This window comes from Pseudozyma hubeiensis, assembly GCF_000403515.1.
Source record: "Pseudozyma hubeiensis SY62 DNA, scaffold: PHS20, whole genome shotgun sequence".
In the NCBI taxonomy this organism is placed as follows: domain Eukaryota; kingdom Fungi; phylum Basidiomycota; class Ustilaginomycetes; order Ustilaginales; family Ustilaginaceae; genus Pseudozyma; species Pseudozyma hubeiensis.
In genome coordinates, this window is record NW_012133802.1 from 285,532 (window position 1) to 306,505 (window position 20,974).

At 56.7% G+C, this 20,974-nt stretch overlaps 9 protein-coding genes across 9 annotated transcripts; 4 read left to right on the top strand and 5 right to left on the bottom strand.

Moving 5' to 3' along the window:
- Positions 1-494: 494 nt before the first annotated feature.
- PHSY_001857 (possible transmembrane sensor/transporter) lies at positions 495-1,536 on the top strand (the record flags this gene model as incomplete). The annotated part of the gene is made up of 3 exons (XM_012332483.1): positions 495-765; positions 858-1,210; positions 1,303-1,536. 3 exons carry the CDS (start codon positions 495-497, stop codon positions 1,534-1,536), a joined length of 858 nt encoding a protein of 285 aa, XP_012187873.1.
- A 356-nt stretch (positions 1,537-1,892) lies between these two features.
- Positions 1,893-3,497, bottom strand: PHSY_001858 (mitochondrial protein kinase; the record flags this gene model as incomplete). The annotated part of the gene is made up of 1 exon (XM_012332484.1): positions 1,893-3,497. The coding sequence occupies one exon, from the start codon at positions 3,495-3,497 to the stop codon at positions 1,893-1,895; it is 1,605 nt and encodes a 534-aa protein (XP_012187874.1).
- Positions 3,498-3,770: 273 nt separating this feature from the next.
- PHSY_001859 (hypothetical protein) lies at positions 3,771-6,701 on the top strand (the record flags this gene model as incomplete). Its single annotated transcript, XM_012332485.1, has 1 exon — positions 3,771-6,701. One exon carries the CDS (start codon positions 3,771-3,773, stop codon positions 6,699-6,701), a length of 2,931 nt encoding a protein of 976 aa, XP_012187875.1.
- A 247-nt stretch (positions 6,702-6,948) lies between these two features.
- PHSY_001860 (alpha-1,2-mannosyltransferase) lies at positions 6,949-9,312 on the bottom strand (the record flags this gene model as incomplete). Its single annotated transcript, XM_012332486.1, has 1 exon — positions 6,949-9,312. The coding sequence occupies one exon, from the start codon at positions 9,310-9,312 to the stop codon at positions 6,949-6,951; it is 2,364 nt and encodes a 787-aa protein (XP_012187876.1).
- Positions 9,313-9,758: 446 nt separating this feature from the next.
- On the bottom strand, positions 9,759-10,519 carry PHSY_001861 (hypothetical protein; the record flags this gene model as incomplete). Its single annotated transcript, XM_012332487.1, has 2 exons — positions 9,759-9,847; positions 9,925-10,519. The coding sequence occupies 2 exons, from the start codon at positions 10,517-10,519 to the stop codon at positions 9,759-9,761; spliced, it is 684 nt and encodes a 227-aa protein (XP_012187877.1).
- An 857-nt stretch (positions 10,520-11,376) lies between these two features.
- PHSY_001862 (nucleolin protein) lies at positions 11,377-12,999 on the top strand (the record flags this gene model as incomplete). Its single annotated transcript, XM_012332488.1, has 1 exon — positions 11,377-12,999. One exon carries the CDS (start codon positions 11,377-11,379, stop codon positions 12,997-12,999), a length of 1,623 nt encoding a protein of 540 aa, XP_012187878.1.
- A 601-nt stretch (positions 13,000-13,600) lies between these two features.
- Positions 13,601-15,586, bottom strand: PHSY_001863 (potential vacuolar protein; the record flags this gene model as incomplete). Its single annotated transcript, XM_012332489.1, has 1 exon — positions 13,601-15,586. The coding sequence occupies one exon, from the start codon at positions 15,584-15,586 to the stop codon at positions 13,601-13,603; it is 1,986 nt and encodes a 661-aa protein (XP_012187879.1).
- Positions 15,587-16,729: 1,143 nt separating this feature from the next.
- PHSY_001864 (hypothetical protein) lies at positions 16,730-18,151 on the top strand (the record flags this gene model as incomplete). Its single annotated transcript, XM_012332490.1, has 1 exon — positions 16,730-18,151. One exon carries the CDS (start codon positions 16,730-16,732, stop codon positions 18,149-18,151), a length of 1,422 nt encoding a protein of 473 aa, XP_012187880.1.
- Positions 18,152-18,427: 276 nt separating this feature from the next.
- PHSY_001865 (hypothetical protein) lies at positions 18,428-20,543 on the bottom strand (the record flags this gene model as incomplete). The annotated part of the gene is made up of 4 exons (XM_012332491.1): positions 18,428-18,935; positions 19,211-19,233; positions 19,326-19,557; positions 20,479-20,543. The coding sequence occupies 4 exons, from the start codon at positions 20,541-20,543 to the stop codon at positions 18,428-18,430; spliced, it is 828 nt and encodes a 275-aa protein (XP_012187881.1).
- Positions 20,544-20,974: the final 431 nt, after the last annotated feature.

A 20,974-nucleotide genomic window follows, 5' to 3' on the forward strand; every position in this document is an offset into this window, starting at 1 on the left:
ATGCGGGTCCCTGCCAGACTAGCGGCGAGCCTTGCCGAGGTCTTTGGGTTGGGCGTGTGTCACTCGTGTCGCAGCTCGCTATACTACCATCGCTACACAAACAACGCGCCCCGGATCTTGATCTCTGCTTATGCTCCTTAGCCGAATGCATCAGTCCGCGATGTGGGGAACAACCATGCGAGGCATGGGCCAAGTTTCGAATACGCATCAAAGTCTTGGGTTCTTGGTCCGCCTGCTGTGGATGAAAGGGTTGTCGATGTACTCGCTGTAGACGCTCCCCCCCTCTCTCGTGTTGAAGTCCAATCATCTGTTGTGTCGTTGCGTCGATCAAGTTTCTGGCAGTCAGCACAACTTTGCTAGCCTCCCATCCTTTCATCGCCATCCTCCCTCCTCCCTCCAACCCATCCATCACACCCCATCTGTTCAGCAAGACCATCTCCATCCTAAACCCCTCTCTCTCTCGATCAAGCACAATGTCAGCCAACGGTCACGCGATGACCGGCGCCGCGACTGGCACCACCGCCACCGCCGCTCCCATCAACACCCACGGTGATGCCCACAACCACGGCAACGGCAACGGTCACCACAGCAGCTTCGACCACGAAAAGTCGGCCATGGCTCACCAGGCGCCCACGTACAACGGCGGTGGTGGACACGCAGCCCACCTGAGCCGCACCTTGACTCCTGGAGGACACTTTGCCGACGACGATCTGATCGCCATCGCCAACAGTCACAGGAGGATCGCTAATCCTCTTCCTCTTGGTGGTAGGTTGTCTTTCTTTCCCGGATTTGCTTGAGAGAATGGGAGTTCATGGATGTACTGAAATAATCTTCTTTCCTCTTTCCTGCACACACAGTCTTTGGTTTCTCGACAACCACCCTTCTGCTGTCTCTGTACAACATTCAGATTCAGGGAATCGCCATTCCGAACGCTGTGCTCGGCTTCGCTCTCTCCTACGGTGGTCTGGCCCAGTTCCTGGCTGGTCTGTGGGAGTTTGCGACGGGAAACACCTTTGGTGCCACCGTGTTCTGCTCGTTCGGCATGTTCTGGTGGGGCTACTCGGTCCTTTTGATCCCCTTCTTCGGTTTCATGGGGTCGTACGCTGGTCAACCGGGAATCTACGCCACCGGCTCGCCTTATGCGGGAGAGGCTGATGCTGCCATCGGCTTGTACCTTTGGATTTGGTTCGGTATCACCACCATCTACCTCGTAAGTTTTTCCGCTTTCCCCACCAAAAAATCAAAAAACCACGTTGACACCGGGATGCGAGGTACTGACAACTTCGTTTTCTGTTGTTTTAGATCGCTTCCACTCGAGGTTCCGTCTCGCTCTTCGTGCTGATCTTCCTGCTTTGGGTCACGTTCATCTTCCTCGGTGCCCACGCTTACACGGGCAACGCTCACCTTCAAACCGCAGGTGGTGCCTTCGGTATCGCCACCGGCTTCGCCGGTTTCTACCTCGGCACAGCCAGCTTCCTCAGCCCTTACAACTCCTTCTTCACCCTCCCCGTCATTCCCCTCGGCAAGAAGGAGTAAAGAGGAGAGGAGGAAGGGGGAGGCTGCAACTGTCGTATGGCGAAGACGAATGGTTGTTAGCAGAGGTAGTGACTAACTTGAAGGACTCGTGTAATAGCTTTTTGTGCAAGATTCGATTGCCCGAGGTTGAATCGGAATGCGAACCGAGTACGTTTTTGTGACTCTGTGTGCGAAAGGTTACAGGTGAGAAACGTCATTCGCAGCAGAGAAGAGGGCTTTCGCGGTTTAGGTGATACCAATGAGACTCGGCGATGCATTGCAATGAAGGTGATACAAAAACAGTTCTTGATGATGACGATGATAATGATGACGATGCTATGTGCGTTCTGTTACTTCCCCCTCGACTTGTCGTCGCTTCAAATAACCGTATTGGACAACTCGATATGCCTCGGCAACTTGACAAACGTATCACATCCATGACCATACAGCGAAACCAAATCCAACGCCGAGCCGTTCTTCCAGTACTCTGCATAGATCCTCGCCATGGGCAAGCCGTACCCCAACCCTGCCAACGTACCCAGTCCGCTGGCCAGTCCCATCTTGCCCATCTCTGCCAACGCATCGCCTCCCGTCCCGCCTACGGCCTGCATCGCGTACGGTCCACCGCCGGACTCCTCTGCATCCTCCAACTCACTCCCACCCCCCGCCGTCGTAAACGCATAGCTGAAAACATGCGGTAGGTTCAACGGCGATATCCCGGCGCCCTGATCGCGGATCCTCAGCGAAACGTGGTTGGCCGACTGTGCGATCGTCACGATCACCGGCGGCATCTTGCCCGTGGATTGCGATTTGAAAAAGTTCTCCGTAGTGGCGCGGTAGGAGTTCTTGAGGAGTTCGGTCATGACGTACTCGAGGTGGACGGGGACGCCGGTGTAGGTGACGTCGAGGTCGCCTTCGAGGATGAGTTCGGGTGCTGCGCCGAGCGTTCCTTCGCAGAGATCGCGGACGAACGCGGCGCACATTCGGGTCATGCGTGCGGGCGAGAGTTGGGTTTCGATGATCCCGACGGCGGTGGGACTGCCGTAGTCGTGATGCCCTTGACTGCTCGTCCCCTCCGGCGGAAGGTCCGGATCGAGGTGGTGGTGGGAGTGATCTTCGAAGCTATCCTCTTTCTTGCTCGTTTCGCTTCGAAGCTGTGTCGATTCGTTCGAGGTCGCGGAAAGCGCCAGATGCTGCTCAGCAATCATGCGGATCGCGATCCTCGAATGAATCGCCGCATCCAAAAACGCCGAAATCTGCCGAGCATCCATGTACTTTCTCGCCTCCTGAAAGCCCCTCGCCAGCGTCGGAATGTTCTGCGCGTGAGCGGAGACGAGATCCTCGATGACAGCCGTAAACCTCTGGTTGTCCTCCTGCGTCTGGATCTGACCGAACTTGACCAGCGTTTCGAAACTGGATGCGTACAATCGGGCGATCCTCGAGATGAACGGATTGCTGCCTACGATGAAGGGCAGCGCGCGGAATCCGCCTACTCTGCGGGCTAGACGGATGGGCAGCTCTCGATGCGTGTGTTGGGCGGAGAGGAGGAGCTGTTCGGGAGTGAGAGCCTGGCCTGGCTTTCCACCTTGTGCCATGAGCTGGCGGAGGGTGAGCGGGGCAGGTTGGAGCGAGAGGTAGTGGGTGAGGAGGTCAGGGGATGCGCCGAATGTGGAGAAAGGAGAGGGTTCGAAGGAGATGGCGCCGCCGACGGCAGCACCGGTGCCGAACGGTTCTGGAGGTGGATAGTAGCTTTTATCGCGGGTATTTGATGTCGAGGTGAGGGTTCGAAGGTGTGCCTTGGGGAAATGGGTGAGCGCTCTCCGAAGCAAATGCGGCCCGGAGCGAGAGGCAATCATGGTGAATGCGGCACCACCTAGCGGGTAGGAGATTGCGCTGCTATTGCGACTGATGCTTCTGCTGCCAATGACGTCGATAGCAGCGTCGAACGAGAAGATGTCAAGGAGGAGGAGGAGTGATGCCATGTGATTGACAGGCCAATGAATGGTACGTGCGCCTTCTCGTGCGACTCATTTCCAAAAAAACAGGCGCGTCTCGAATATTGGAGCCTCAATTAGCGCCACGCGTAAATTCCTCTTCCAAATCTCGACAAATTGCAATTGAAGCGACAATTGCGTGTCTCTCGCTCTGTCTGCAAGTGTTGGTTTCCAACGTCTTGGTCTGTGTGTCACGTACACTGTCCATCTCTTCTTCCACCGTCACTTCCTCACCTCGCTGCTGTAGCGACTTCGTCCACAATGCCGCCAGCAGTCGCACCAAACTACTCCTTTCAGCCGCTCGACCCTGTCGAGTCGTCGGATCCCGCTGCTGCTACGAGCCACTTCCGCGCCTTCACCCGTGTCGCACGACCCATCGAAACCGTACCAGACTCGGAAGGCGAAGAAGTCTCGTCCGACGACCAGGATGAAAACCACGATCCACGATCTCGCAAACCATCTCCATCGTCGTCCAAAACTACTTTGGAGCCAGAAGACTTTCGCATTGGCGATGTCGTCTACCTTCCCTCTTCGTATCAGGCTCCCCTCGCCGGAGTGCTCACGCATCTTTGGACAGATGCATCAGAAGAGGGCAAGATCTTTGGCGTATGTCGACTCCTCCACTGGCCAGAATGGATGTCGACGATGGCAAAGAAGCGTATGGCTGGCATCACCAGTCGACACGAGATCTACTACACCCATAAGGCAACCTCGCTCACAAAGCGAAGAACAAAGACCAGCGCAAGGTCGGGCAAGGAAGGTGACACCTTCGAAGCAGGTCCTTCTCTCCATGATTACTCCTTCGACGTAGACGAGATCATTGCAAAGGTGCACATCCACTCCAGCCAAGCAGAGTGCTCGAAAGCCATCAAAGAGTCGTCGGCGGCGCTGTCAGCTATTCAGGTCAATCAACCCGCCGAACAGCCACCAGCATCGGATGCAAACGTAAAGAAGAAACCTGTAAAGACGCATACGCTGTACAAGAACAAGTCATTCCCGACGCACTTGTTCTGCGAGCGTGCGGTCGATCCCAACAGGGAGCTCTTCTGGCGCATCGATTGGGCCAAGGTGATCGACAAGGGGAAGCTGGGCGCTGGTTGGGATCTCAAGGATGACTCTTCCGACGTTGCCACTTCACAGGGTCAAGGTGTCAAAGACCTCGTTGAGCAAGTGCAAAGAGATTCGGGCGAGGTGCCAGCTCAGACAACGACACCTCGAAGACCGACACGAGCGTCCACGCCGTCCACCGTAGCTTCCGCGTCCGATCTCGCCTCCACCAAACCAAACCGCAGTCGCGCCACCGGCACACCATCCTCCATCGCTGACATCAACGATCCCGCACCCAAACGACGACCAGGACGCCCACGCAAGGAAGACTCGCTCTCCGCCGGCGTCGCCGCACGCAAACGCACGTACAACCGCAGAAAGACCAACGGTGTCGACACCGACTCCGACGCCGCTTCCGACGACTCGTTCCAGAGCGGTGACGAGTTCGAGGTCGAGGACAACCTGCTCGTCAAGGCGAGGCACCTCGACACGCCCGAGTCCTCCGACAACGAAGGCTCTCAGTTCAGCGATGCCGAAATCGACGACGACGACGATGATGACGACGACGATGATTTTGGCGGCAAGACATTCAACCTCACACCACGTAAACGTGCCAAGCTCGCCAAAGATGCTCCACCCATGACACCCACCAAGCGACGCATGCTTTCGACGCCGCAGAAGATGGCCTTGGGGCTGGCTAGTCCTGCCAAAGCACAAGCGACGCCGCGATCCAAAGCGCGACTCATGGGTCTCAAAGCGCGCAGTCTGCCGCATCCCACCCTACCTGCACGGCCACCCAAGATCTCGCTCCTGCCGAGCGACCAGGCGCAGACGCTGAGCGCGCACGATCGCGCCAAACGTCTGCTTCACGTCGGTGCTACACCCGACCACCTCCCCTGTCGAGAAGATCAGTACGAGGAAATCATGGCTTGCGTCGAAGATGCCGTGGAGGAGGGCATTGGAGGATGCGTGTACGTCTCGGGTGTTCCGGGGACGGGCAAGACCGCTACGGTCCGCGAAGTGATTCGAGCGCTGACGGCGCGAGCCGAGCGAAACGAGATGAACCCCTTCTCGTTCGTCGAGATCAACGGTATGAAGCTGGCGGATGCCTCGCAGGCGTACACCTTGCTCTGGTCCGCCATATCGGGTGGTCAACGAACTTCGCCCAAGACTGCGCTCGGTCTGCTCAGTTCTCACTTTGCGCGTGTGGGCGCCAAGATGTCCGGTGCTGCCGGAGGCGCAGGTCCGGGTAGAGCAGCGACCGTCGTACTGATGGACGAGTTGGATCAGCTGGTGACGGCAAGGCAGGATGTGATGTACAATATGTTCAATTGGCCCAACACGCGCGGTAGCAGGTTGGTGGTGATTGCGGTTGCCAACACGATGGATCTGCCGGAGAGGACGTTGAATGCCAAAGTGGCGAGTAGGTTGGGTATGACGAGGATCACGTTCATGCCGTACACCGACAGGCAGTTGGTGGAGATTGTCAAGTCGAGGTTGGGTATCGGTAGCGAGCAGCAGACGACCACGGTTGGTGAAGCTGGGGAGCAAGACGAGGCGGGTGGTGGATGCGGGGGAGTGCTGAGTCTGGATGCGATCACGTACGTCAGCAAACGCGTCTCCAACGTCAGCGGTGATGCTCGGCGTATGCTGGACGTCTGTCGACGTTCGATCGAACTGGTGGAGCTCAAAGCCAAGACGTCCGGTCTCACCATTCCGAAACCGGTCACCATCCTCGACATGAAATCCGTCCTGGATTCCATGGTGAAATCAGGCAAAGTATCGCACATCCTCTCGCTACCTCTGCACGCCAAGATCCTCCTCCTCTCCCTCCTCTCCTGCCTCCGAAGAAGCGGTTTGGCAGAAGCACAGCTCGCCGACGTCGAAACTCATCACCACGCCATCTGCAGAATGTACGCCATCAACTTCACCACATCCCCTTTCGCCCCTGTCGCTGCTCAGGATTTCTCCCTCACCTCTCCCCTGGCTACCCTCTCCGCTCTGGGATTGGTCGTCTGCGTGGGTCAGGGTGCCGGTACGGCAAGAGCGGGCGGCTTCGCGAGGTTGATGTTGGCTTGTCAGGAGGATGAAGTACGGCTGGCGTACGAACACGATCCCGACGAGAGGTTGAGGAAGATGCTCTGACCAACCGCGCGTCGATCGTTGCAATTCATACGACTTTGCCCTTTCGAGAAAGAACAGGCAACGCGGTGTGTGCTCAAAGTCAAAGCATGAGGTCAGCTCGAAGCAGTGACTGCTGCGCGAGTGAGATTGGAAAGAAGGCCACGAGGGCTTGATTGATTGATGTTTGCTGTGCGTGACAATTTTGTCGCTGGAGTGGGATGTGCATGGTATTTACAGATGCGTTTCGACGAAAAGTGAAGTGTTTCTTTCATGCTGTAGTTCTGGCTGTACCGGGGCTGAATCTGCTATCGCGATTGCGAAGAAGACAGTAGTCGCCGTACACGTTGGTGTTACCCGGCCACGATTTGGGCAACCAAAAGGCGCGATGCAGTGCAGCGCCGACCTTCCTCCCAACCTTGCTCAGCAGCGAGTCGCGTGGCTCTACAACAGGACGGCTGAACTCGGCATCGAGGAATGCACCGCAGAAGACGCGATCCCATTCGTCGGCCATGGTGGCGTAGCGAGGCTCGTAGCGCGACTGTTGGCCGTTGGAAGCCAGACTTCGGTGGGGAAGGTCGAGATCGACGAGATAGTCGCAGGTCGAGACATCGACGTAGCGATCAACCTCTTCCCGGTTGAGCTCGTTGAATCCGGGTTGGAGGCGGCGCGTGATGGAGGACCATGGCCAGGCCCAGCCGAGGGCGGTATCGAGGGTGCCGGCGACAGCGTCGGCAGGTTGGACGGCGGACGCAGCGTCTACGTCAAAGTGCTTGGGGAGGATGCCGTCAAACTCGCTCTTGATCCACTCGACCTCGACGCCAGCAGGGACGAGAAAGTGGGTGGGGAAGCGATGCCACTCTTTGCCGTAGCACAGCCTGATGGGCTTGTCGAGCGTGGCCAGCGGTGCGAGGTTGATGGAGAGATCGACGCTGACACCCTTGTTCTCGGCTCCGTAGCCTCGGTCATTGTACTCCTTCTCTTGCTCGGTCGCAACCGGCGAGAGGCCGCGCGCGATCCTCTGCTGGATGGCTGGGCTGAGCGTATCCGGGAAAACGTCGGCGACGACGCGAGGCAGCTCGTATCCTTCAAAATGGAAGAGGACGTCAAAGGGCGCATGGTAGTTGTTGAGCTGACCGACGGATCGCAATACGCCGAGCAGCAGGCCTAGAGCCAGCACTGAGGAGGTGATGGTAGTGAAAAGGCTCGACTTGGAAGCGCGGTAAGGCGACTTTGTGACCTGAACAAAGACGACCTCGGCAAGCGTACGGACGAGGTAGAGGGAGACGGCGGCGTTGAGGCAGAGGAGCGTGTAGGCAGGGTACATGAAGCGCTCTTCCTTGTGCGCTTGAAGCGTGAGGACAAGGAACCAGAGGTAAAAGGGGGCGACGCGGAGAAGAGCGAGGGCAAAGAGGCTAGACGGCTTCTCGGTAGAGGCGTGGCCTTTCTTGGCTTCGAGAGCCGGTCTCTGAAAGCGCCTGGGGTCGAGTCGTGCGGTGACGAGCATGAGTGGAAGCGACATGAGCGCCAAGGGGAAGAAGATGTTAAAGTTAAGGAACAAGTTGGAAAAGTAGTAAGTGAGAGGCTCGGTGCCGTAGAGCTCTGGACCAGCACCTCTTGATCGAGAAAAGAGGTTGTAGAGGACAATGTTGAGCGGCGCAAAGGCGAGCTTGCCGTAAGCGAGCGTGTCGATGGCGAGAGCCGGCAATGCGATCGCAGCAGAAAGGATGGCAGCACCGATGGCGGTAGACCACCTGGACGTGACCCAGTTGGCATACTTGCCATTGGCGACGACATCGTCGCCTCGAAGGAGGAGCTGTTCGACGACAAAGGGTAGAGCGAGGACAATGGCAAATGGCCAGCCAACGATGGCGCCCGCAGCAAACGAGAGTACCGAAAGCAAAAGGCGCTCTGATCGGAAAGGTCGCTGCGATGGAACGGAGAGCACGGATGGGTCCGAGGACGGCAGGCGTGCTGGGTAGAGACATGAGGAGAAGGCGAGGGTGGAGGCATGCATGACGAAACTGGAGGGTAGAAGGGCAGTTGAAGCCTCGTAGATACCGGCGCTAGTGGCGAGAGCCATGAGACAGTAGCGACCGACTCTAGGACTGAATACGTCGGCGACGGCCTTGTAGAACCTCGCGTCTACGAACGACGAGACAAAGGCGAGGAGCAAGCGGACGGCGAAAAACACCTGGCGCTTCCCGACGCCCAAGTAGGCGAGCAGCTTGGCGAGAGGTAGGAAGTGAGCGATGAAGGCCCAAGATCGGATGGCGAACTGGGGCGAATACTCCCATGTCTGGAATGCGACCGAAGCGTGGTGCTTGCCGCGTGCAAAGACGAGCAGATGGAGGGGCTCCCAGTAGCCAAACGACTCGTCGCAGTCCTTGATGACCGAGTACATGGCGGAAGAGACGCGAATGATGATGAGGAAGCGGAAGGCGGCCGATATGGAGGGTGACCAAGCAGGCTTCTGATGCATTCTGCCGTGGTCCTGGAACAGCGCGTTGCGACGAGAGAGGAGAGCATCGGCGGCGGCCGCATCCTTGGCAGCGGACGCTTTTGCGTATGTAGCGTCGCCCTGCTTCTGGAAGCGCAAGCCTTGCGACTTGGGAATGTGCGGTGGCGTAGCCATGATTGTCGGATCACCCGCGTGCGCGCTACAGGGCGAGATCAAGCTGCAATGATGGTGCGGCAAAGGATGCGCCGGTCGAGTGTTGGATGAGAAGAAAGCGGAACGCATGCACAGAACAGGACTCCAAAAGCAAAATAATTACCGCACAGACAGCAAATTAGAGCTCGGCTTTGCGCGTCTACGGATCTTCCGTTCTCGTTAGAGAGAGTGTTGGTCTCTGGCGCCAAGAAGTGATAGGCAGCAAGGGGAGCCAGTGGATTGGTCGGCGATCGAGCTATCGGCTTGTGACCGCGATCAGCATGGCATTGCGTCTGTCAACATGGATCGATGGAAGGTGCGCCACATGCTCACGACAGTCTGATCAGCTCTGAGCTCAAGTGCAACTTATGAATCGATTGGATGCATGGGTATCGCAGGTCGGCGAGAAGAAGTCGAAGTTGCTATGTCTACTGGCCAAAAACCTTTTCGAGACCTGAAAGCAATCTCTGCTCAAAGACGCGCTCGATGAACTCTCCTTCCTGGGTGAACCATTCGCCTGTGAGTGATGGAGATCGTGTGAGAGTCAGTTGATTATAGCCATTATGATGAATGTACGACTGCACCGACACCTACCTAGATGACCGAGTGGCAAAGGGGTGCTCTTTTGTACGGCGTGCGAGCTATCCTTTGTGCTCGTGCGCCTGTATGTGATGTCAAGCGAGTATGCTGGCGGCGTGAGGATGGGTTTGCCATCGGTCGTCTTTGTATCTTTCTTGATGGCTTTGGGGAGCGGCGGCGACGCGATGGTGAGATGTTCGGTCGGTGTGCGGTCGGACTGAGCTTTGCGTGTGCCGATGAAGACGTTGTTGCCTTGGAGGTATGAGTCGGCCATCTGTATGCCTGACAAGATGGTGTAGACTACTACGGCGATGGCGCAGGCGTGCTTGTTGTTCTTCCACTCCTTTTCTACAAAGTACGCCCAGATCGAAGTGCCGATCATGACGGCTGAGGCCGCAAAGCCGAGCACGAGGCGCAGATCGGTGTGGAAATGGCTGACCTTGAACGGAGCGAACGCTGGCGGTTGCGTCGAGGTTGCATGTGGATCAGGTTGGCGCGACAGGATACGTTCCACTGCTTCGTCGCAGGTAGCTTTGAGCTCGGTCAGATTTGAGGTATCCACGACGATCTTGTCGGAGCTTGCTTTGGGTTCCTTTGTCGTCTCGACCATTTTGACGGAGGACCGTGTCTCTCGGCAGGTGGCTGTTTGATGTCAAGAAGCGATCATGAACGGCCCTTAGCCAACGTCGAGTGAATCGCAGCAGACAAGCAAATGAAGAAAGAGGGTTGCGGTCGTGCGTCTCTCGGCTGGGGTGCAACGAACGCTACGTGGAAGACTCTCGCTTCCAGACGACGATTTCATTGAGATGTTACGCTCTCCCGGTCAACATTCCTAGTGTCTTCATGCTGTTCCATTGTTAAGCCCACTTGGTGCGAAGAAGGCAGAATCGATTCTGAACTTCTGCAGCTCCAGAGCAGTCAAAAGACGCTCTTCCTTCAGGAGCGCGAAGAAAAAATCGGCGGCGAATCTTCTTGAGATTTGGCCAATTCTTTCTTTTTTTCGCTCCTCGGCGCTGTGTCTGCAAGCCACTCAAAGGGACTTCAACTTGGAGATTCGCCGTCCGTTGCTGCACCACATTCAGTCGGCTTGCTCTTGCGAAGATCCATCAATCGTCGGTCAGTCAAACTGATTGGCAGCCGTGATCCGAAGCTGGATTTCATCTTTTTGGCCTCTCGTGTCACAATCTCATCCCCCTTCTCCCTCACCATCACCAAGTCCTTGCCTCATCGTTCGCAAGGTCCACTCACTCGCACACGGTTCTTTCCAGCTCGTCAGGACCACTGCTTCTCGCAACCCCCGCATCTCTGTCTACTTTTGTCGACAAATCAGCTTGCCCATCATGCGTAAGTCTTTCCCTAGCACTCGTACGCCCTCCTCTTGGCTCATCTAGGTCCTTTGCTGATAGTTGCCTTCGTACCCCACATTCTCCATGCCACGCCATCACAGCGCCTAAACGAGGACAAAAGATGGCTCTCAACGATTTCTTGGCCGACGAGACCACCGGCAAGACTTCGTGGGCAGACGAGATGGACGACCTTCCCATCTCCTCTGCCCCTCGCGACTCCAGCTACCGTCGCGGCGGCGACTTCCTCTCCAGCGTCCCCGACCGCGTGGACCGTGATCGAGCTTACGCCGCAGACCGTGGCTTCGACCGTCCCGAGCGCAGCTACCCTCCTCGCGAGGAACTTCCTCTCCCCGACAAGCCTCCCTTCACCGCCTTCGTCGGCAACCTCTCCTTCGACGTCATGGAGGCCGACGTCGAGGACTTCTTCGCTCCTTCAAAGACCGTCAGCGTCCGCATCGTCACCGGTCACGATGGCAAGCCCAAGGGTTTCGGATACGTCGAGTTCCAGTCCCAGGACGACCTCAGAGCCGCTCTCGACAGAAGCGGCGCTCAAATCGCCGGCAGGACCGTTCGCATCAGCGTCGCAGAGCCCCCCAAGAGCGCTTTCGGCGGTGACCGCTCCTTCCAGGCCAGCCAGGCAGACGATGCCTCCCAGTGGCGCCGCGCTGGTCCCCTGCCCCCCTCAGAGCCTCGCGGTGGCTTTGCTCCTCGTCCCGAGCGATCCGGTGTGCCCCGCACCGAAGGCTCTGGCTTCGACAACATGGACGTCAGCGCAGGTGTCCGAAGCGGTTTCGGCGCAAAGTTCCAGTCCGCCCCTCCTTCCGCCCGCCCTCCACGCGATCTTGCTCCCGTCGAGCCCAGCCAGGGCGACCTCGCCAGCCAGTGGAGGACCGGCAAGCCTGTCGAGGGCCGATCTCCTGCCAGCTCGCGTCGCCCTTCCGGCATGGCCGACTCGGACTCGCGCCGATCTTCCTTCCGTCAGCGCAACGACGCCAACGACGTCGACGACCGCTTCGCTTCCCAAGAACGAATGGGCTTTGGCTCCAAGTTCACCCCGGACCAGACTCCCCCCGAGAGCCCCGCCAATGCCAAGAAGGGCTTTGGCTTTGGTGCCGCAGAACGACGCACCGGCGCCCAATCCGGTTCTGCTCCTGGCGCCGCTTCAGACTCCACCGAAAACTGGCGCACTGCCAAGAAGCCCAGCTCTGGCTCCTCCAGCCCCGCTCCTTCGGCTGCCGCTCCTGCAGAGCGCAAGAAGCTCGATCTGAAACCCCGCTCCGCTGAGAGCGCCGCCACTGCCGCCGCTTCCACTAACAGCTCCAAGCCGAGCCCATTCGGCAACGCCAAGCCCATCGACGCATCCGAGCGCGAAAGGCAAATCGAAGAGAAGCTTTCACAGCGCGAAAAGGAGAGGCAAGAGGAACTCAAGGCCAAGAAGGAGAAGGCAAAGGCTGAAAAGGAGGCAAAGGAAAAGGCTACTGCCGCCACTGCCACCGACAGCTCAAAGCCTGAGGCTGCAGAGGCTGCTTCGCCAGCTGCAGCGTCGACTTCTCCTGCAGCTGCAAAGGCACCCCGTGCCGCGGCACCCACCGGCGCCTGGGGTGGAGGACGCAAGCCCTCTGGTGCGCTCGTTGGCGGTGAGCAGGACGAAGCTGATGCATCGGATGCCAACGGCCAGGAGACCACCGAAGCTCAGGTAGACGAGGTGGCTGAAAAGGTCCAGGAGACCAAGCTTGAGGCTTGAAGCTTCGTACGATGCAGAACTCAAAATCCAGCCCAATGACAGGGTTCTACTGAGACCTGCAGTCCTCTCTGCCGTCTCTCTTCATCCAACCAAAAGAAGCGCACTTCAGATCATCCTGTAGACCTTCAGCCTGCTGCTTCCCAGCAACCCTCCCGCCATCGCGTACGGTCGTCAGTTTCCAGAGGCTGTCCACTTTCCGGATACCCCTCCCATTCCTCTCTCGTCGAAGGTGGAGAGCACTGCTACCACGCCCGTTCGCTACGCGCACACACGCATCCTTTGAGTCAAGCTCCTCTTTCTTGTCTTGATCTCTGTAATTTACAGCTCTTCCATTCTCGTTCCTTCTCCGTGTCAAAAACATGTTCCCCCGGCCGTGGGCTCGCGGCATTCGTCTTGAACTTCGATCGTGAAGCGCTTGAGTCGTGCTTTGCCGATGTCAGCGGCAAAAGCTTATCGCGGCAAGGCAGTTGAATTGAGATGGAAGATGCAGTGGCTGTCTACGTCTACATTTGCCGTCGAAGCTGAGATTCCTGGACAGTGGTAAGTTACATGTGAAAAGGGTCTTGCCAGAGAGCCTCCGAGGAAGCGATCCAATGTCTTTTCATACAGCTGTCGAATTCCACATTTGACCGGCAGCGATCAATTTGCGAACAGCCTCTTCGCAAAAGATGACGCCCATCTTTGTCGAGCAGATTCCGGCGGGACCGCCTTCGTCTCCACCGCCCGATCTCTTTTTACGATCTCCTACGCGCCACCAGCCGATCAAGGTCGAGCTATTCTTGGCTGGTGCCACCAACGACTCGCGCTGCTGCTCGCCCCAGCCGTCGACATCGGCATGTATTCTCCAGAAGCTGGACAGCACCGCAACAGGCCGTTTGGTCAGGAGAGACTGGTAGTCGGAGGTTGATTTGCTGAGACGAGCATAGTTGGGGCTGAAAGTTCCGAGATTTGCGTCTAAACGCTCCAGCCAGGACGACATGAGCAGCCGGGGGTTGGCGCCTCCAGCGCCGTAGATTCGCCAGCCTCCGCCACCCATGTCGTGCTGACGTGCGGCGCGTGCTCGCTGTCCTGGAGCCAGAATGCGGTCGACGACTGTCTTTCCCTTGAGCATTCCGATGATGCGTGTGATTCCGGTTGGCTCTGCAAGAGCAGGCAGAAGATCGTAGAAAAGGGAGCCAAACGGTCCGTGACGTTTGGCGAGATAGCCAGCACGTGCTTCCGAATCGCGTGAGACAACGTTGGTGTACCATGACGCCGGAGTCTCTGCATCTATGTGGAGGAACGAGTGGACGAGCTCGGGGTGCTCGACAGCAAAGTCGTGCGCGAAAAGGTTACCATAACCTGTGGAAACAAGCATGAACTTGCCGAGCGATTCGCCATCGCCCTTCTTCTTCTTGAGTGTCGATCGTTTGGACGCAGTGTCGAGGTCGATCTGGTCGTGCTTGCGGAGGGCATGGTAAAGTGCCTCGGTTTGCAATCGCACCGACGTTGGCTGATAGACGAAATCTGAATGTCCGTAGCCGATGCGATCCCAAAAGCACACGCGAGTGAGAGCGAGGTGGCCGTCGTCGTCCCCTCCGCCAAGATTCGAATTGGATCTGGCCACCATCTCCCGAAGGAATTGTGCGGCGACGACGCCAGATACGCCACGCTCCGACATTACCAGAGCGGTGGGCGCGATAGTCGACGAGTTGGGGGACTTGGAGGTGCCTGAGCGAGCGGGAGCGGATTCGCAGGCGAGATGAAGGCGGAAGGAGACAGGGTACGGATTGACGTCGGCGGGGTCTTGCGGGTATACCGTTTGCTTTGTGAGTGAGGTAGGATGTACCATGGTGAGGTTTCCGAGCGGCCTGAAGCCAGAGTCGGCGGCGTCGAGCACCAAGTCAAAGGTGACTAAAGCGGATGCGAGAGCGACAGCCAGGCAGCCAAGCACGGCCCAGATCAGCTTGAAACGCCTCTTCCACTTTGCCTGAGCTCGAGCGAGGGGAACCTCGGTGACGATGGGCGCGCCCACATCTGGATTGATGGTGAAAGGGATCCTTGTTTTTTGAAGATGGTGCGAGGAGAGGAACGCCCAGAGCGTGGAGAGGAAGCAGAGGCCGACCGAAGTGAAGCCCAGGTAGGAGTGGGTGATGCGGAACTCGGGCACGGCGAGGAGCAGCACGACGTCGAGGACTGTGCAGCAAAGGACGAAGAGATGGAAAACATTGGTGGCGTGGGTTGCCAGCTCGAAGAAGAGCAGGCCAGGACCTAGCATGGATACCGAGATGAGGCCGAACCATAGCGGCAACACCGCTGGCGAGCGATGAGGCGGGAGGAGCAGCGGAATGGGCTCGAAGAGGTTGATGATGAGCAAAATGAGCAGGATTGTGACGGGCAGCAAGAGCAGCACGCCCACAGCAAAGTAGAATCGCAGGAATAGCGTCAAGTATGGCGATCCCCTCGATCGGGGTGCGGGCGGCGCCGACTCGTGAGGAATAGCGCTATAGTCGGATGCAGCCGACGCTGGACCTAGCAGAGGCTGCCGCTCGCTGTCCTGGCTATGATTGGCAGCCGATGCTGCTGAGGAGGACGACTTGGGTGCCATGCTGGAGTTGGTGCACTGGACACGGCGCGAGAACCGGGGTGCCAAGCAACTTTTACAGAGGATGGACGGTCTTCTTTGCTGTGAGGCTGCCGAAACACAGCGACCAACCTGACGATCGGCCTTGAGACCAGAGTTGAAGATGATGGTAAGAGCCTGAGGCCATTGTTTCTACGCTCGTCACACACAACATGGTGATGTTCCGCCCGGCCTCCCTGTGGTGAGGTGCGGGGGATCGCAATGGCCGACACTAGAAATGACGCCAGCACGCGCGCTGTCCTAGCGTGTTCTGCGCTCGCGCTGCACAGTAGCAGCGAACCTTGAATCGGAAAAAGTGGAGGTTGAGGGCCGAAATTCCACACGGACCAGAAACGTGGGAGAAGAGTGCAAAATGTGACCCTCGCTCCCACCGCTGTGGGACGCAAAATTAACAGACCAGACCCTGAGTTTGGCGGCGCCGCGAACCCAATGTGCTGTCGATGAGCTACAAAGTTGAACCCTCTCTGAGCGCAGCTGCATGTCAAAAGGGCAAGACTGAACCCGTCACAGCCACACTGAGTCTTGACCTCAGGCCCGGGTACCGACGTTCGCGCCTCATGCTGAGCGACGGCAAGCGTGCGTGCGTGAAATGTGATTTGTGCGGAAAGTATTGCGCTGTGTATGCGTGGAGAGAACAACAGGGTCAAAATCGACGCGACAGGGCCAAAGGTGTGAACTTGCGGCAGGTGCGAGGGTGACTTCTTTTTCGGCAACGCTTTACTCTCCGACACGCATCATAGTCACAATCCTTCCAACCCAGATCGTTTTTGCCGTTCAGCGGTCCTGGCAAATCCGACAACATTCGCCTGCTTACCACCATCGACGCCTCTCACTCACGATCCTCTGAAAGCGCTATCTATCCAGTCGCACCCTGCAGAACGTGATCGACGGAGCAGCCGACAAGCCCGCTGCTGCTGCTCATTGCAAGCGAGACATTCGCCCACTTTCATTTCCGCACTCATCGACATCGCTACCCTCGTCCCTGCTCCTAGCTCCAACTCGGCGTGATCGGCAGGTTCCGCATGTCTTGACTCTTGCCTTGCAGCTATCTCGCACGCCGACCTTGTGATTCGCCCGCGGTCGTGCGAATTCAGCGATTGTCTCGCCATGGTCAACACGTTCTTTGGCCTGCCTCTCAAGCAGGTCTCGCTTGCTGTGCTCACCATCCAAAACACAGCTCTCGGCGTCGTGATGCACCACAGCCGCGTATCTGCCCCAGCCGGAAAAGCCTACTTCTTTCCCACCGCTGTTCTCCTCACGGAGCTGCTCAAATGCACCATATCATTCGCCATTGCCGCCGTCTCTATACCCAACCGGACCGACTCGCTCCCCCTCCCGTCAGGTTCGATCAAGACGTCAGCTTCCTCCAAACGTAAATACTCCACTCCGGAGCACGACGCAATACAGCCACTCGGATCCGACGGCGCTTCACCCGCACTTACTCCCAGCTCCAGGCTTAAACTCGTATTGGATGAGGTCGTAGCCGAAGACTATTGGAGGCTCTCCATTCCCGCTTTCCTCTATGTCCTCCAGAACAATCTTCAGTACATTGCTGTCTCCAACCTGGAACCGCCCGTCTTCATCTGCGCCTACCAGATGAAGATCCTCACCACCGCCTTCTTCAGCATCGTCCTCCTTCGCAAAAAGATCGGCATGTGGCAGTGGATCTCGCTTGGCATGCTGGCCATAGGCGTCGCCATCGTCCAAATTCAGAGCAAATCCGTCTCTGGTCTCGTTCCCTTTGAAGTCCACTCTCACGGCTACGGCCATGTCTCAGCCGGTCCTACGGCCGATCTGCCCCCTCCTCCACCCCCTCCTCCATTCGATTCGCATCGCGCACCACCTCCAGAACGCCTACCTAGCATCGGCTCCTTCCTCTCTGGCTCCGAAAAGAAGGACTACGACAACTTGCCCCCATCATCGCCTTCCTTTGATGGCTCACGTATATCCATGAGCATGGAGGAGAGCGCCAGAGCCGACAAGCCGATGCAGCCCATCCAGGGATTTCTCGCCGTCATTGCTGCATGCTTCACATCAGGCCTCGCAGGCGTCTACTTCGAAATGGTCCTCAAGACATCGAGCGCCAACCTTTGGGCCAGAAACGTCCAGCTTTCCGGCTGGTCTTTGCTCCCTGCAGCGCTCCCCGTCCTCCTCGAGATGGCTCGCCACGGCGTACAGTCGCCTTTCCTGCATTTCGGCGTCAGCGCCTGGGCCACCGTAGCGCTGCAAGTCACAGGTGGCTTAGCCGTCGCCATGGTCATCAAACATGCAGACAACATCTTGAAGGGCTTCGCTGTCAGCTTCAGTATCGTTCTCAGCTTTGGCTTCAGCGTCGCATTTTTCAACTTCCCATTCACCGCTCCGTTCGCCGCAGGCGTCGCATTGGTCATCCTGAGTACCCTCTCTTATTCCCGCGGACCCGCGAAATCACTTACAAAAGCGTCGTCCACTTGGAACGCCGTTGCAGACGCGGCTTCGTCTTCTACGACCTCTTCCTTCCGCGACAAGGCACGGCTCCTCAGAGACTGATCTAGCACATCCAATACCATCGTCATAGCATTGATCCCGTTGTCGCACTCGTGCGTCTGATCGCGTGTCTCACCTCCCTGTGCGAGTGTGACCGGCAGCACGCTGCGCAGGTTGGCAAGTCTGACAACCATTTAATCTTGGCATGTCTGTCGATCCTCATCTCGAACCATCTTGAGATTCTGGTGTCTGCCCCTGCCCTCGGTCGACCAAAACGTATTGATGGTATTACAGTCCGACAAAGCGTCTCTGTTTGCGCTTTTGAACTGCTGTCTGAGCTTAGAAGAGGTCCGCGGCCCTCACCTTGTGAGATTCTCGTCCGTCTCCTTTCGGTTGTGGTCCCGTCGCTTCGATGGAAACGGAGTTGTGACCTGTGATGCCGCCTGGTGGTGGTCCTTGTGGCGCCGGGCCGTATCCGGGCGGTGGCTGCCTCGGAGGTGGTCTCGCAAAGTTTGGCGGTGGCACGCCGAAGCCTGGTGGTAGCGCTGGGGGTGGTACTGAGTACGGGCCTGCTGCTCCGAAGCCACCTAGCATTCCTGGCATCATACCAGGAGCAGGCGCCTTCCCGCTCATGAGCGCCTTGTGGGCCTCTAATTGGATTCGCAGTTGTTCCTTCGATAGCACCAGCTTCTCGATTCGTGGGCGTTTGTTCTGAGTTGGCAAGCTTCCGTCTGCCTTTTGCGCCGCGCGACGTGCCTTCCATTCTGCCAAGTCCTCCTCGGGGATTCCTGCCATACCATAGATCTCGATTTCGAACGAATCTCGACCAGGCAGTGTATTCTCGATCCTGTGAGACCAAGCAGTGAGCAGAATGTCAGCAATCCTCACGTGATTCATGGAAGAGCCTCCTCCCGCAGTGTGACTCACTTATCCGGCTCCGCTTTGTGCACTTGGGTGAGATGTACTGAGAGGCCCCCGGCGGTGTTGAGCCTTCGGGGGCATTGTGGGCATCTGTAGTGCTTAGACTTTTGATGCTGTAGAAGGACTGTGTGAAGGCACGGCGGTGCGACAGGGTCAGCGAGCGAGCAGAGCAAAGCGGAAATAAGCAGCAACGAGTCTCACCCTTCTCGTCCTCGAATTCTCGACTGCAACCGAGATCATCACAGATGTCAGATGGCAAGGGTTATAGTCAGTGAACAACACGGTCGAGCAAGATCTGACAAGACGGTCGACTTACTCGCAGTACCAGCACCACGCCTCGAGCTGCGGCGCTTTTCTCTTCTTCTTGGCCATCGTCAACTTTGCCTTCAGGCGAACGTTGAGATGGGTGGTCGGACCTATGATGGTGGTGAGAGGGAGACTCCAAGCTGGCGAACGTCTGCGAAGACGGCAGCTCCACCTGGTGACCCAAGGACCCTGAACTTGCGAAGGACTGCGTCGACGCGTAATGCTGACAAATCAGCAGCACCCTTTTCAGAGATCGGATTTGCTGACCTTGCGTTATTGTCAGTCGCAACAAAGTCCATCCAAGTTTTTTCTTGAAATGTAAAGATTGTTTTGAGCTTCTAATTAGTGCATATGTATAGCATCGCCGGCAAATATGCTCCGGCTCGGGGTTCTGTTTGGTCATACAGTTTTGGCTGACAATTATACCCGGGAAAGGGATAAATTGATTAAGAGTCATGAGTAACGTCCATGTCGTAAAGCGCAATCAATTACAAAGATGGAATTTAAGTGCAACTTGCAATTGGCAGGAAATTGTCTTCTTAGCGGTCAAAAGCGAATCGCGAGATTTGTTGTCTGCTCTTCATGTCGCTAAACTTAGTGACGGTTCCTGTCCGTGTAAATGCATTTTGTTTGCCTGCAAATCTTACAGTCTGACGCGGCTAAAGCATCTTACGTATGCGCGGTATGATTTCTCTTGACAGTCACTCGCGATGACAATTTGTCAATAAAGAGACTCGATTTCAAGCACAAAAATTGCATTGACGACTACGTAGAGGTCATATGTACCAAAACACACAGGCAAAATTGCAATGACTCACAATGACAATGTTTTTCAACATCACCTGGCAAAAGAAGTTGATCACGAAAACTAAACTTTGACAAGATCAAGACAATATCTGCGATTAGCGCTAAACAAAATAGGCCACATGCGTAACTTGCAAGCATCATGCTAGAAATTTAACTTGGCAAAAGTGACACGCGTCAGCAAAGCCGAAGCGTTTTTGGTACTTTGGTTCATCATCTCTCCTCACATTAGACCGTGGGGTCACGTAAAAATTACCCAGGTCAATTACAAGCAAGAATAAAGATGAAAAAGGTACTAGATGGAAAAATAAGTTGAAAGTGAAAGAAGTCTCACGAAAGATATTGATTGATTCATTCACCAGTCACCACCGGACACCACGTTGGTTGATTTTGTCGAGAACACAGAATTGTCGCGCACGAGCATTTTTTGGCGCGGAAGTATTAAGATGTGAGCATCAACGCCAGATAGCCTCTATCTTGGTCGTGAAGTTAATAATAGCATTATTTGTTTGCTTCGCCAGATTCCGGTTTCCATGAGGAAAAAAAAATCGCAGAGAGAGGCCCGGTTTCCTCTCGCGTTCACCCTTTCGACGCTTTCCTAACGCAACAACTCTAATGCGAACCCGAACCAGGTTTGGTAGGGGGGCATCATGACAGGTGCACGGAGGCATGGTGATGCCAGAATCTCTGAGAGATGCCACAGCTCACGACGGGACGGTCACTCATCGAACGGAGTCCATGTCGCGGATTCGTCAAGCGGACTTGGGCCAGAACAGACGGATCGCGGCCATGTCCCTGTCGAGAGGCCAAGCAGATTGGTATACAGTGAATAAAAATACAATACATGCTGTGGGG